Source organism: Protopterus annectens, chromosome 6.part0, assembly GCF_019279795.1.
Source record: "Protopterus annectens isolate FY-2018-M chromosome 6.part0, PAN1.0, whole genome shotgun sequence".
Lineage (NCBI taxonomy): Eukaryota > Metazoa > Chordata > Ceratodontiformes > Protopteridae > Protopterus > Protopterus annectens.
The window spans coordinates 1,555,211,967-1,555,229,080 of record NC_056737.1 but is presented as its reverse complement, the minus strand read 5'-3'; the positions used below and the strand labels follow the sequence as shown (position 1 = coordinate 1,555,229,080).

Here is a 17,114-nt window from a genome sequence, read left to right as displayed (position 1 = left end):
TGCGGACTGTGCTTTTCTTATAACAGTGTATCCACTGGTCAGATAAAAGATAAAGGTGGTGGTGGTACAGCATACTTAAGACTAGAGTTGTGTTATACAAAGTTAACTTTAGCTGTTTGTGTTTGCAGACAGTTCAGATGCGGACTGTGCTTTTCTTATAACAGTGTATCCACTGGTCAGATAAAAGATAAAGGTGGTACAGCAGCTGAATACTTAGAGTGGTGTTAGGTTGGAGAGACCTGTAGCAGGGTGGTTGTAGTTTATGAAAGTTAAGTACTCACAGTAACATTAGATCTGGAAGAGCAGGTCCATCCTTATCAAAATACCTATCCCCCCTTACACTCTAATGGTGAGGCGTTGTTTTCATACTGTGATACATATATCTTCTACTATCATCTTATTTTAATGAACTGATATACAGTGCTTTATCATACTTAAGGTTAAAATGGGGGTGCATTTGTTACATTTCTTCTTTTTTTGTCACTTGGGAAATCATATGAATAGAGCAGGACTTCTTCATGTATTGGTGGACCTGGGATTTTTGTTGGTTACATTAAATGAAGAAACCAATTATTATCAAGGAAACTGAATTTGGCTTCTTGAAATTCATTAAATATGTGCGATTCAACAACTATCCATGTGTAGGTCTCTGGTGGATTTTGTGCTATATATAAGCTAGGTGATTATTCCCTGGGAATGTGGAAGCATAGATGGAAGCCTTCTACAGCAACAGCAGAAGCATCAGTGAAGCCACTGGTTACTTCATGGAGAAATCAGTTTTGGGAAGGAGGCCCCTAGTGACTGACTGGAAGACCCCCCCACACACACACACACACACACACACACATCTAACTCACCTCCGGTGGGAAACAAATGGACTGACAGGACTTTTATCTTGGGCAGGAAACAAAATGTGCCATATGTCTCTCATTCTGCCTAGGGAAAGAATGGTGCTGGCTCTCATCATATATCATGGAACAAATAAGCAAAAAGGTTGCAGGTAGGGCAGGCACTGGTTATATCATCTGGGAGCAAAGCTACATCACGTATTCTTCATGAAATGCAACTGATATTTGAATTTTAACAATCTAGCACATATTTTCTGTACCTATCAACTGGCCATCAGCTGCTTTCCAGAGCTGCTTCAACTACTCCCTTTTACCATAGTGTCTGTGGTACTAACCACGCCAGTGGTGGGTTGAAAAGTGTAGATGAAATGCAGTGGATTCACCCCACAATGTCAGATATGCTGACTGTACACTAAGGAATTTTTTTTGTAATTCCTGACTAAGTGGAACTACTGACATCACACACATCACTGCAAGTGATGACAGCTAGTTTCAGGCTCCTTCAATACTGAAATGTTAATGGCAAATTGCTGAGTGATTACGGCACCATCACAGGGCATGTTACATCATGGGCAGAAATAAACCCACCCTTCCTGGAATTGTAAATCATTCAAACACCCACAGCCACCATTTCCCAACCCCATCTGCCTCCTCTAGCACCTGAGTTGCTAGTCAAGTGACTGGGTTATAGTCAGAGTCTCATCCCTCTACGCAACAGAGACAAGACTTCAAGTATTTATTTTGAGTTTACCTTTAGAGACATTACTCCAGGTAAGGTTTAATGATTTGAGAAAAAATGTTTCAACAATATTCTCAGTAAGCTCTACACTAATAATATCCCCAAAACAAGATGTATGTTGCTATCAAACCTCTGATATATGTTTTCTGTCTATTATCTAAAAGACTGAATTTTTTAACATCCATAGTATTTATTATTATTTTAAATATCTCTTCCTTGCCTTCTCAAATCCATTACATGTTATGTGCTGTAATGGGCATTTGTTCAAAAGTCTGTTTTTTACCTCAAACAAAGTGGGTCATGTATATTAATTCAAAAATGACTACTGCCCCCTGAAAATCTATGTAAATCACCCTCCCTTACACAACAATGCCCTGGTTACAACTTGAACTTGAACCTCACTGCATGGAACCACCCAAACCAATATATACGAATATGTTTCAGTTGCAAAGCATGTCATCTGCCTTCTTAATTAATTAAATACACACACACACACACACACACACACACACACACATATATATATATATATATATATATATATATATATTTATATATATGTGGGATCCATACAGATGCTCGACTGCATCTTTTACAGATCCTAATTTGGTGAGCATACTTGCGCAAAAGTGCTGTTCACCAAAACAGCACTTTCGCTAAGTATGCTTGTTGTTCCAGTCATACTACGGTGAGGTAAGGGAAAATTCCCTTTTCCTCACTGTAGTGTGACCTCGGAGTGAGAATATTAAAGTGGGTGTGCAGGGGGGCTTGCCCCCTTGCATTCAAGTAGATTTAGTGGGTTTTTTTTTAACATACTATCATGAAAGCGCTTTTTCGATGAAAGCGCTTTCGTTAAAGTGTGTTCGGTGGTTTTGATTCAGGCTTTTGAATTTTCGTTCAGAAGTCCTAGATCCATATATATATAGATATATATATAGATATATATATATATTATAGATATATATATATATATATATATATATATATATATATATATATATATATATATATATATATATATATATATATATACATACACACACACACACACACACACACACACGCACACACATTTTTTTTTCACTTCTTTACTTTTTATCTTTACTGCATTCAAATAATTCCAGTATCCCACAAACATAACATTTTTAACATCCTTAATCCAATCAATTACTACTGCTCTTCTTCTGCAGCTGTTAATAATGCTGGCTGTAATACTAATACTGAAGGATAACCTTTTTAATGTATTCCTTGGCTAACAGCAATAGCCTAGTACCTACCTATGAACCTATGATTTTCCATGTCTTTTACTGTATCTTCACTCTCTTCCTCAAACCCAGAAGCATCCCAGTGCTGTAAAGTTTGAAAAAGACTGTTGTCACATATATTGTTACACATATTGTTTAATTAATTCTATTTTTCTTTGACATATTCTTTTATACATTAACTTATTGTATTTCTCCTCTTCAACACTGCAACTACCTTCCCCTCATCTTCCTCCACATTTCCTATATTAATGCTCACAAAGTTTTTATATCAGACTCTACACTATCTTCAATTATAGTCTGTAATTCATAGTCTCTTTTAATAGAATTGTCTGGTTTATGGTATTCTACATTTCCATATTCTGTGCCATGTATGCGTGCATTGCTTCCTAAATATTTTTTCTCTTTGCATAATGTACATACCCTTTCACTGCAAGCTCATGCCAAGTACTCATTTTTACATATGAAACATCATAAGGGCTGACCTCCATACTGAAGAATCCTTTTACAGCTATTAATTGCAACTGCTCATTTTGCTGTATTACTGTAGGATAGACAAGCTGTTATTTTGTATGCCTTGCCTTGTAGGTTCAGATGTTAGAGAGTTATCTATCTGCAGCAACACTTAATGTGATACACAAATGTACGGTGTATTGAAAATGCTCAGTACAAAATACTTTTCACAAGGTGATCCACAGTTACTATACTGTAAAGTCCATGACCATTATCTTGCACATAGCAGTATGACTGATGAGACTACATGCATCTTACATGCGGTAGTAGTAAAAATCATCCATATCTATGAGCCTGACAGTGGAATTACCTCACATCTAAATGAAATAAAAATAAATGCACATACAATGTATGCTATAAAAATAAAATAAAAGATACAGAACATACCTGGAGACATTCATTATCACTAGGATGTAAACAAAAGTCGATCTGCTTAAGATGCTTTGGCTCCATCTTGTTGCTGAACTCCATGACTCTTTGCAACATCAGTGAAGCAACAAGTGGTTTTGGGAAACCTAGGTTTCCTGCCCCAAATGCTGGAAAAGTTATAGAGTGCATACCATTTGTTTCTGCATGTATTAAGCATTTCTCAACTATTCCATTCAGTATCTGTAAATGACAAACAACAGTTGTGTTACTGCTAAATGTCAGCCACCATGCAAAGAAAATACTTATCTATTAAAAAAGTGGTGTGGCTCACCCCCTCCAGATAAACCACAGTTCTGTTACTGTTAAAGGTTAACCATTAAGCATACAGAATATTTACTTATTAATAAAAGCAATACAGCTGAGTTTAGCTCCCCCCTCCTAAAGTACACTTGTACACACGAGCACACACTTCTATTTTCTTTAGTAGATTTTTCAAATAAATTAGGTTATGAAAAACAGTTTAGCCAACATTTCCACAAAAAATATATACATATATGCGTGTGCATACATATTAAACAGGTATGCATATATATTTATGATCAAGTAAATCCAGTACTTTTACCTAAATTACAAATCTGCTCCCACTTCTACTCCTGGCAGCTGTCTAATATGTGTTTCCATTTAAACAATCACTCATTTTTTTTCAGCTATAACTTCTACTTAGGTGTAACTGCTTGTGTCACTTTCTGTAAACAAAATGGGGTCTACTAGCAAGCTTCACGGCATACAGTGATAAAGCTTTGACAATAACCCAGGCAGTCACAGTTCAATAAGTGGCCTCAGCGATAGATGGCATGGGGTAAGAAAGGAATGATGATGCATAAGCTTGCTCACCTTCACCAGAAAGTGTGTGGACAGGGCAGTATCTCTGTTTGAGTTCTAGCAGAGGACAGAGTCAGGGATACAGACTGTGCTGGGCTAGTGGCTGGTTGAGGGTGGTACCATCATGGGCCCTGGATGGAGCTGATCCTCGTAGCCTTGCCTCATACTAAAACCAGCCTCCAAGAGATATTTACACACAAGAGGGTATATGACCTCTCAACCCACACACCTTACACCACTGTGAGTAGCAGCAGTGGCTCACCAGGTCCACTTTGACTCCGTGCACATCACATGCCAATCAAGGAGGGGAGTTGGCAACTCACGGTCAGATGGAGTACATAAATACCAGAGAGAACCTACACAAATGCACATGGATTTAATGGCTGGGGGACTTTTGGGAGACTACTAAAAGTGAGCAGATGTTTTTAAAAAAAATGCACCATCTATGCTAAACTAGAATATATCAGGTGTAGATCCAGCTGTAAGTTACTATTTTCTAAGTTACTGATAAGGCCTTTTGTTATTGTAATTCTCCAGGACAGACAGTATATGTGCCAGAAAAAATGTGTCATTGCTGTATCTGTTATCCCCTATATTTGGCATACACTATCCTCCAGTTTTGTTCAGCCGTCCACTATTCTAGGGCAGTAAAGCAAAATTTGCAGCTGTTACACGTCCTTAGAATTAAATGTTTTACAACAAAGTGCCACTCCAGTTCTTTTTTCTGTTAGCACTTAATAACGTGAAAATAAACTTATTTTACCAATATGCAGAACTCATGCTATAATATTATTTACTATACACTCTTTTTCATGCTGAAGATAGATTCAAAATGCACATACACATGAATTTTCAATGACTGACTCCATACTATGACATAAGAATAAAGATGAAAAATAACTCAATGCTCTTTTACAGGAGATAAACACCTCTTGCCTGAACAAGAAATTTATCTAACTCTCTGGTAAAATAATATCTATATATACATAGGAAGTCAGAAATAGTATGAGAAAATGGGTGCAATAAATGCATAACATACGTATCCCTAAAAGATTTCCTCTATTATCATAAGCTCTGCAGACCATCTACTCAAAACCCCACTATCTGCTTGACCATCTTTTGCAAGGGATATTGCCTCACTGTATCCATTTAGCTTTGTCAATACCCACTCTCAGCTTGTTCAGTTATTATTTATATGTAGGTATACCTTATCCCTTGTCTTAAAAAAGTGAATACAAGTGTATTATTACTTTTTAGTACTGTCGTCCTGTCTCCCTTTAACACCACTTTACAGCTGACCTGGAAAGTGTGCCATAACTATATCTATACCTCTCAGCTCCCTTGAATTATTTTCCACCCATCCACTGACTTATCTTCTTACCACCCCCTGGAGGGTGGAGTGAGAACAACCCTCAACCCTCTTCCCTTGCCTCCCTACACATGAAAGTTATGCAAGAAGAATCAGAGCTCCTTGGATGACTCAGATCTCATTATCTTCATAAATCAGGGGCACTCAGCATGTTGAGGTCAGCAGATAAACTGCAAGAACCAAATTAACTGAAAAAACACAAAGCTGGAAACACTAAGCTGAAAAATAAAAGGTAGCAGTCACACGAGTGATGTCCAAAACAATGCTGCTCTTAGCCATTCTCTTAGTTTGTCCTATATACCACATTGTGGGTTTACAACCACAACCAATGATGTATACAACCCCACAGATTCTTAAATTTAAAGGAGGTATTAAACTTAAAGAAGTGTGGTGGAGATTATGTACAAACAGGTTGTTATTCTTCTGGATGTTTTATAGTATGTGGTAGAGTAAGAAATTTGGATGGGGTTAGTATTAATGGTAGAAAGTATAGGGCCATTGGGTATTTTTAATTGCCAATCTTGTGGGGTTGTATACATCATTGGTTATGGTTGTAAATCCACAATGTAGTATATAGGACAAACTAAGAGAATGGCTAAGAACCGTATCATGGAACATTTGGGTGACATTAGATATGGTAGGGTTGAAAATCCTATGGAAAATAATTTTCACGCAGTTCATGCTGGTTCGGATGCCAGTTTATTTTTGAGGATTTTGGCCAAACCTCTGAACAAACAGGGGGAGGAATTTTTAATTAGTTTACTGAAATTAGAAACAAAGTTGATTATTAATTTTGGCACATTATACCCTAAGGGTTTGAATCAAGGGTTGAATACCAATTTTTATTAATATATAAAATCAAATTATATACAGTCAACAATATATATTCTCACTTGCTGGATAGTACATAAAGTTGCGGCCATGAAGGGTCAAAGTTTACATCATTGTAGAGACATGAATTTTGGTTAGAATGTTTTCACACATAGTTTTTACATATTTTTATATATTTTCACATATTTCTGGGTGTCAAAAATGTATATAATCTACCATGTATTTATTATATGTGGGGTGCTGCATGTAGTTCTGTTTATGAAGGGTTAATTTTGCAGCTTTCAGCTAATTGTTTGATGGCATTTGAAACTGAATAATGATGCAATAATTGGCTTTTCAGTTGTGTAAGTTTGCAAATATAAGATGCTTGACATGGAGTAAAAACTATTCCCTTGAAGGCTTTTGAGCTGAAGTACCAGGAAGCACCATTAAATGTTTTGGACATCACTCGTGTGACTGCTACGTTTTATTTTTCAGCTTAGTGGTTCCAGCTTTGTGTTTTTTCAGTCAGCAGATAAACCTTGACCAGGCAACTCTTGCACCACCTCCTACCCATGACCCATTTCTATCTTCTGACAAAGCTAACTGAAAAAAAAAGTAGAGAAGAAAAACTTAATACACTCTTTTACCTTCCTTGAAGATGCAGGAGGCCAGAGGAATGGCTGTTTAACTAAGAAAGAATCCTTAAAAAAGTTGAATGAAGAATGAATCCTTCAAGCAGGTACACAACTTTTCATATCTGCTAGTATTCAATTTGTGTCAACTTTTGGGACAGAGATCCTAGTTGATCCTTTCGAGTGGCTGGTTTTCTGAAACATGCCTTGGTCACTACAACTCCAAAGGAAGAGCTGGACCTGGAAGCAAAATCCAATTTGCAATCTTAACACTGAAGTAAAGTGAGGACCAAGTTTCTGCTGCATAGATGTCATCTAAGGATGCCCCATGGAAAAAGGATGCTAACATAGAAACAGATCTAGATTAATGGTCCTTAGATATCTCTCACCCATTTTTACAATAAAAGGAGAAACAGTGAGCCAGACAGAGCTTGATGACCTTTAGCCCTAACTTCTCTGAAGCAATGGTAAATTAAAATTAATTATTCTTCCTGACAGTTTTGGTTTTGTCCACATAATAAAGACCACACTCTGTGGACATTCACACAATACATTGGGTACTGTCCATGCTTAGTATATCTCTGTAGAACACTGGAAGCTTAAAATTAGACTTGATAGCAGCCTTTGTTGTTAGCAGTGGATTAGTCTGTTAAGGAAACATATTTCTATGGAAAATCTGGTAAAGAAAAAACATACAAAATGTATAATCCCAAGATCCTCTTAGCCGAATTCACAGCTAAAACAGAAAAATAATTAATGCCAAAAAGTTTAAAATTTATAGGTGCTACTGGTTTATGTACAAGAAGAAAAGTTAACTTCTCCAAAATTAAATAAAAATGCCAAAGGTGATACAAAGCATATAAGAAAGATGTCCTTAAGGAAAGCTTTGCACGCATTAAGGGAAACAAACAAAGGCGAACCTTACCCAGCAAGAAAGTTTGATATGGCAATCATATGACCTTTTACTGGTGAACAACTAAGGCCCAAATCAGAAATTTCCAGCTCTTACTTAACAACCATGAAAATGGTGAAAGAAATGGAATCCAGGTTCATAGGTAGGTACTAGGCTATCGGCCCTGGGGCCTATACAAGCCCAGCCAAAAAGGTACCCTGGCTTTTGCCACCAAAGAAAATTATTTTCCTGTGCCACTGTCGAGCAGAGCCACAGAGGTGATCCCCGGGGTGAATTTCCTATTTCCCATCCAATCATCAAGATTTTTCTTGAAGAGTGCTAATGAGGAGCTTTGTTTGATATAGATATGTAGTTTATTCCAGAGTATGGCAAGTCTCTGGGACCGGAATCTATCACTCCGGCATGTTCTGTTTATTGTGGTGACAATGTTTAGGTCCCTAGAGTATGTAGCTTGGAGGGACTGGGATTTGTTTAAGAGGAGCATGTCCAACAGCTCTGGGTTTGACATAGCTTTGTATGTTAGGCAGAGATCACCTCTGAATAGGGGATATGTGACGGAGTAAAGCTGGAGTTTTTTGAGACGGTCTGCGTAGGGCATCTGTTTGAGGCTATTTCTGCGGCCTTTCCAGTTGTTGTAGATGTCTTGTGAGGTACATACCAAAAGGGGCGTTGTACTCTATAATGGGTCTAATGAGTGATGAGTAGAGGGGAACAATGACCTCTTTTTTCTGGATGAGAAACCTTTTGTGATGAGGTGTACCACGTAGAAGGATTTCCTGACTACTGTGGCGATGTGATTATCAAAGGAGAGACTACTGTCCACCTGTGTCCCAAGGTCTCTTATCACACTTTCGGTGTTAAGTATACTACCACCTATGTTGTAGTTCATGGGTACAGAGTTGTTACCAAAGGGGATGACAATGCACTTTTTGGCATTGAGCTTGAGGCCATGGCTTTGACACCAGGCATCTGTCTTAGTGAGGCCCTTTTTTAGGATGTCCACATCGTTAGGAGTTTCACTTATGGCTCCTAGTTTGCAGTCATCTGTGAACTTTGTTAGCCAAAGACCTTCTGTGTTAGCCTGTACTTCAGAGAAGTAGATACCAAACAGGAGAGGACCCAGGACTGAACCTTATGGTACTCCACTTGTCAATGGTCTGAAGTCGGATTTGGAGTCTGCTACTTTCACAGTGTGGGTTCTGTCAGTGAGCCAGTTGGTAACCCATCTTGTGACATAGGGATTTATACCTAGTTTAGTGAGTTCATCTATAATTCCAGAATGGGGGATGGTGTTGAAAGCCTTGGCAAGATCTAGATAGGCTGTGTGAACCACCTTACCCTTGTCTACAGCTTTGGTGACTGCTTCAAAGAAGTCTATCAGGTTTAGGAGACATGATCTGCCTTTTACAAACCCGAACTGGGTGGGGTACAGAGTTTGGAGATTACCAATGTCTTTGTTTATAAGTTCCATGATGATACGTTCCATGGCCTTGCAGACTAGGCTCATCAGGTTAATGGGGCGGTAATTCCTGGGGTCCGTGGTGGCTCCCCCCCTTGTGGAGTGGGATAACCGTTGCTGTGTGCCATTCAGCAGGCACAAAGTCTGAGGTGAGGCTATGATTGAACATGGTACTTAGGTGGGGTGCCAGTTCATTCTGTAGTTCGTGTAGAACGCAGCCTGGGATGTTGTCTGGTCCCATGGATGTTGTGTTCTTGGTTTTGGAGAGTGTGTTTTTTATCTGTGCAGCCATGATTACAGGAACTTTGCATTCTTCCGGTATAGAGGTGGGCTCTTTAGGGGTTGAGAGGGGGGTAAAGTTAGCACTGAACCTATCTGCCAGGATGTTGGCAATATCAGTTGGGTCTGTGTTGCCACTGAGATTCTTGACATAGCTATAGAATGCTTTGTGGTTGTCTTTAGAATCAGTGGCGATTTTGTTTTCATAAATAGCTTTGGAGGATTTTATCAGGGATCACAGCTTCTTACTGAGGCTGACCAGGGAGATCCTCCATTCATGGGATTTTACTCTCTTTTGCAACAGTTTCTTCCTTCTGTTGTACAGTTTGTTTATGGCAGGGGACCACCAGATTGTCTTCCTTTTTTTGGAGGATAGTGTCTTGGTTCTGTTTGGGATAGCATGATCCATGCACTCATGTAAGTGCTTATAATGTGCAATTGTGTAGGATTCAGTAGTCGTAACTGTATTGTCCATCTGCATGGGTGTCATGAAGTTCACCGCTTCTGTCTTAAGAAGCATGAAGTTGGCTTTGGAGAAATTTTTTACCATGGTTTCCTTAATGGGGGGTGGGGGCAGGATGTGGATATCTAGGGTAATTAGCTTATGGTCGGATCGGACCAATGAGGCGTTGACTTCAGGTGTGGAACACCGGTCACTCATGTTGGTAATGACTAGATCTAGGATATTGTTGCCCCTGGTGGGGGTGTGGATAAGTTGATCAAGAGCATTGGAGTTTATGAATTCTAGAAAGCGTTCAGCTAAGGAGTTGGTACATGAATAGTTTTCCCAGTTAATGGTGGGGTAGTTGAAATCACCCATTATTAGGGTGTTTGGTTGAAACCTAATATTTTCCAGTACATCAAGAAAAGAGGAGTGGGAATCCTGGGGCATGGTGGGTGATCTGTAGCAAGCTACAATTTGGATTGCAGTTCTGCCCAGAGTTAGTTGCACTTGGATAACCTCGGCTGCATTATGCTGAGCAACTAGCCTGGAGGTGTGGATATCCTTAATGAATATGGACACACCTCCGCCTTTGGTGTTCCGGTCCAGGTTACATGGCTGAAGCTTGTGGCATGAGTTATAGCTTGGTAGTGCAGGGGTGCTCTCTGGAGCTTTGAACCAGGTCTTAGTCACTGCACAGATATCAATGTTCTCCATTTTAAGGAGTGCCTCAAGTGAGTGCATTTTCAGATTTAGACTTCTAGCATTGAGTAGCATCACCCTCAGTTTTTGCTTGCCTGTTCCTGTTATGGTGGTGAATTTGTTATTTGAACCTTGCCTAAAAAAGGCACTATGGGGCGGCAAGAACCTTAGCCAGTATCCAGAATCCCAGGGTCGACCAAGCCATCCCAGGCAGACAGATACTGGATCCCTTTAGAATGGCACCAGAAGCTTAGCCAATTGTTGAAATCAATCATTTTGTCCTTGTACTGCGGCATCATTCTGGGTGATGGCAGAATGCTACTCAGGGCTAGGGTCATACCTGCCTGGGCTACAAGATCAGAGAGCTCTTCCATGTCCCTTTTCATGTAGTCCAGGGAGGTATGCCTCAGGTCATTCACACCAACACGGACAATGACAGAGTCATATTTGTACTTGTTGTGGAGTGACCTGAGTGCATGGGTTATGTGGCGGATCCTGGCACCCGACAGGCAGCTGACAGTAACCTTCTCCTTGTTTAGCCTGGTGAGTGGGACATCAGTGTGCCTGACTATAGAGTCACCTCTGACTAGTGTGTTGGGTACATTGTTTTGCCTTATTGGCTGTGGTTGAGTGGCACACTGAGTCTGCAAGCTACGTGTCATTTGGGTTGTGTTGGGGGGTGGAGGTTGCTTGCATTTCTGCTTTGGAGGTCTCTGTTGCTTGAGCAGATTATTATTGAGAGCCTCCACAAATGTTTTTGTGTTTCTATGTGTGGATTTTGGTGGTGTAGATTTAGTGAGACTATGTGATGAGTGTGGTGTGGTGCAAGTGTTTACCTTCTCCTCTTGACTATCAAGTTCAGTCTTGATTGACAGGTTGGGTGGTTGGAGGAGAGGGCTGTCTGTGTACATGAGGCAATTTCTACATTGCCCCAAGATGCCCAGATTCATCAGATAGACAGGAGAGAACACTGGGAGCTGACCCTTGGACATGCCTGAATAAAAACTATTTTCCTCTAGATAAGTGAGGAAAGTGAGTACAAGAGCTGTTTTTCTCTAAGCAAGTGAGGAAAGTAAGTACCAAAACTGTTTTCCTCTAGGTAATGAGGAAGGTTGAGTGTTGTAGTAATTAGTAGGTTATTTAGTGCTTACAAGTTCTGAACAAGTGCTGATCATGAATAAGCAAATTCAAGTGCTAAAACTAAGAATCTGTATCTGGACTAAACTAGTTACAGGAAAGGAAATCAGAAAGTTGAGAGATATGGAAACAATTTCTGGGCCAGAACAACTCCTTATGTGGTAGATAGGTTACCTAGTGCTTACCACTCCCACTGATAAGCTAGAAGGCTTCCTCCAACACAGACATACAGTCCTGAATACAGCAAATCTGAATCTGGACTACACTAGTTACAGGAAAGGTATATATATATATATACAGAGAAGTAGCTAAAACAGCAGTCAAAACAATTCAAATGCAGTGCAAGCTAGCACACTTGAGTATGCAGCAATGTTTGACCAAACAATTTTAAAAAATGCAATTAAATTAAAAATGACTGAAAACAAGTGCAGAAGGAGTCTATTAGGTAGAATGAGGTAAAGAGATGGGACTGGGGGGAGTGTCCCAGATCAAATCTACAGTGGGCCTCCAAATTTAAACAACACAGGAATAGGGAGGATGGGTATGGGAAAACCAACACCTTCAGCAGAGATCTGAAAAATTATACAGTGAAGCAAAAATAACAGTGCACAACTCTGAAGTCAGCCAGCAATGATATAAAATTAGCCAAACAACAATTACCAGTACACAACTCTGAAGTGCCAGAAAAATATACTCAGCTCTGTATATCTCCAGAAAGTTTGAAGAGCACTCTGTCAGGACACAGGAAGTCTCTAGCAATGATATGCAGACATTTACTAAGAGGGTCTAATTTTATGCAAGTAATCCTTGAGATGGTCAGATAACACACAGGATGTAAAACCAGTTATACTAACTTAAGACACAGAGAAATAGGGGGGGTGGGAAACACCTTCAGCAGAGATCTGAAAAACTATACAGTGAAGCAAAAATAACAGTGCACAGCTCTGAAGTCAGCCAGCAATGATATAAAATTAGTCAGACAACAATTACCAGTACACAACTCTGAAGTGCCAGAGTTTGTGATGCACATCTCAGATTGAAAACCTCTTCCACTTGCCTCTCTACAACTACACATAACTATCAATAGACATAGAATTGCCATGCTGCTAATTTCAGGGACTGAAGGTATAGCTGTATCTTGCAGGAAGGTGGGGCGAGACTCATTACAGGAAGCTTTAGAGGAGGTTCCACTTTTCTATGCCAAAATTAGACTAATGAAATTGCATTGGCCCTGTCAGGCTTAGCATTTTATAAATGTGATTATCAGAGGAATTGAAGGAAAAGTATAAATCAGCCCCTGAGACCAGTCTGGACTATGCTTTGACTCCTGGGTAAAGTAATCCATGTGAAAAAATTCCAACATCTGGTGCTTGTTGAAGAGGTAAACCAAACAGACTGGAAAATACCATTTCAGGCAAAATATCCTAGCATCCCCATACTGAGGGACCACTCACACAGCATCAACACAGACAGGTTAAGCCTATGTACAACAGAAGTGTCAACTGTAAAATGGTGGAATAAGATTGTGCACAAATACAACTCCTGTACATCTTTCATTATGAAAATAGAAAATGAGAAATAGTAGCTGGTGAAATTGTCAGAGTGGGTAAAGCAGAGTTACTAGCTGGAAGCAAAGAAGAAATACGGAGAACCTGAAAGAAAATCAAACAGAAAAAATTTGAAGAGAAAACACTGGCCAAGAAGAATCCTGCAGCTGTTCAACAAAAAAAGTGGTTCAAACTTGAACTTTGATACAAGCGACGGCTTCTAGTAATATAAAGTAAAAAAATAAATCAAATGCACTCAGAGGTGACTAAATAAATGAAACATTGAGGGAATATATCAGCTCAAATAGCAAAAGGCTAGAAACATAGATGAAGCTTTAACTAGTAATTTAAATGAACTGATAAAACAAAAATCAGAGGATAAAATGAAGAAAATGTTGGCTGAGTATTAGACTTCTCAAGATCCTTTTCATAAATTAGTAGAGTTATAAGGGAGAGTGAGCAGAGAAAACTTGAGATTTTATGTTACACCTCAGAAACTAGAAGGAACCTACTGTATTACTTTTTATGAAAGTGCAAATAAACAACTGGACTGCTGTTGCACAGCAGGATTTATTAACTGAAAGGTCATATCAAGTGAATGCTCTAAACCTGGCTATGAGAAAGCAGCCAACATCAAAATTAGGAAAGATGCAATCGTACCAGCACAAAGAGTTAATCCTGACAAGATTGTGGCAGAAGGGAAAAGTATTCAAAACTGGAGACAGTGTTTGTGGATAATTAATTATTCACTGTATAATACACAGAAGAGAAGCAAATTTACCCCAGCAATCAGGGAATGTCAAGTGTCAGGTGTGAGATTCAAGCTGCTGTAGCCATCTGTGTTTGGAACATTTTTCCAGGAGGATTTAAGAACAATTTTTGAATGCAGAACAGGCAAAGAAGGAGATAAAAAGAGTTTATAAAACAAAAAATAAACCAGCAAACAGAAGGGGATTCTGCTTCTCATTTTTCTGACAATAAAGCTCATAGAAAGACTTTGCCAGTGAAACATTTTCCAACATTCCAAAGGAAAATGCCTGACAATCAGAAACAAAGCACAAGAGTTGACTAGAAGAATAAGGAGTACCTTTTACTTGAACCAGAGTCTGGTGTTTAGAGATGGAGATGAACAACATGATGATATTAGTGAATAAACGGGACATTATAAAGCATCAATCACATTCATAAAATATGGCTTTGCAAGAAAAACTGGCTGAAAAAGACTGGACGTTTGTCTCTATTTTGTTAGATTTTTGGGTGGACTGTAAAGCATATACTCCACTTTATGTCATTAATGTTTAGGAGGGCAATAAAGGGGGAAAAGGAACTGTAAGCGAAATAATTTTTATTCTTAGTAGTATCTGTATAAACATCTCATGATATAAACTGCATGATATATTTAAATCAGTTATGTAAATTGTGCATTCATGTATATTTTAAATATGTGGGGGAGTCTTTTCAGAGGCTATTGTATGTGTTAAAGATGCTAAAGTTAACAAATACTATTTTTATTTGCAAGAATTATAACCTTTACTATATAACAAGACAGAAAAGTTTAAGTTAATATGCTGTGATTTGGGGCTATTGGGGTGGAGGCGAGGTGAAAAAGCATATTGATTATATTATATTATATTATATTATATTATATTATATTATATTATATTATATATAGCATTAAGATAATATTTCCATTATTTTTACAAGGGTGGATGTCTAGATTAATGCCCTAAGCTTAAGCTATAAACAAGTATTTTTGTAAGGCTTGAAAGATAAGACAAAATGATAAAAGCCATGAAAATGCTAAGTTTATTGCACATGAAAAAATATTAGCTTTTTTTTCATTAGAAAATGCTTTCAGTGGGACAAAAGAACTGTGCATCTGAAAACAGTTGACCAGGGGAATACTGTACATTCTGTTTTGAGTGAAATTTACAAATCCAGAAAAAATGAAGAAAGAGCACCAAACCACAACTCAGAGCTCAAAATCCAAAACAAAGGCACTGAAGTGGGAAACACTTCAAATCCAAGAACTTAAATCACTCAACTTTATTTCTGGATAAAATAAAAAAATTACCATAAATGCTTAACTGAGTCACCGCATTTTTGTCTTTTGTTCGATGTATAATTAATGCTGTCACAGCCTCTTATATATTAAGTGAATCAATTAAGAATGCAGGGTCAGGTATTCAGAGAATGCTCAAGTTCTTTTACTAGGGATATGAATCCAGACAATACATAACAATAATAATAATTTGTGTTGGTCATTTGTACATTTTTTTCACGTTTCATTTGCATTCTTAATTGATTCACTTAATATACAAGAGGCTGTGACAGAATTAACTGTACATCTGATGAAGTCTTTGTAGGGAAAGACGAAAACATGGTGACTAAGTTAAGTGTTTATGGTATTTTTTATTTTATCCTGAAATAAAGTTGAGTGATTTAAGCCCGTGGATTTTAACTGTTTCCTACTTCCAACTGCCTTCGTTTTGGATTTTGAAATTTACAAATATTAATTTATGCATCTGTAAAGTTGATGTGTAATTTTGTTTCTCATTGCTCACTACTTTTACATGGAGACAAAATATCTGCATGTGCAATAAATTAATCTTGAAAGTTCTGTGCATTCTCTGCTGATGGCAATGCAAATTTTAAAAGTAAATGACAAGTAGTTCAGTGAAAAATAAAGTATGAAATTATGAGATGTGAATAAAAGATGGTAGTCTAAAGATTTTAACACATTTAATGGAACAGTGTACAACAGTGATCAATTTAGTTGTATTTGCCGAGTTATTTAAAGATAGAAAATGTGCTTTTTCTTAGGTCTAAAATTTAATGCTTTTTAAAAGCATACAAGCTGTTTTTCACACACAGGAGGGGAATTGAGATAAGAAAAGAATAAACAATAATTACTGTAAGTGGAAACACAGGCTGTAACATTTGCTTTAGTATTGGCAACATTAATTAAGTAATGCCTGTGGGTTCAGCTGTCGATTTGAGGCAACTGTTTCTATCTGCAGGGTTAAACTTTATTTCTTGAAAATGCACATAGCTTTGTGTGTTTGCTCTAAGTTAACAGGGAATGGAGTGTTCTGAAAATGTAGTTAGTTTTTTTTTGTAGGTTTTTACTACAACAAAAAGTCTTGAAAAATGTGACATAGGTTCAAATACAGATGTATAATTGATCACCCTGGCAAGTATTAGTGTG

General features: G+C 38.2%; 1 protein-coding gene across 1 annotated transcript in view; it reads right to left on the bottom strand.

The window, feature by feature from the left end:
- LOC122804002 (protein mono-ADP-ribosyltransferase PARP14-like) overlaps nucleotides 1-17,114 on the bottom strand; it is a 1,683,704-nt gene that overhangs the window by 510,536 nt on the left and 1,156,054 nt on the right. The window contains exon 9 of the mRNA XM_044073683.1: nucleotides 3,750-3,971. Coding sequence (XP_043929618.1) covers nucleotides 3,750-3,971 — 222 coding nt within the window. The remainder of the gene's footprint in view (nucleotides 1-3,749; nucleotides 3,972-17,114) is intronic.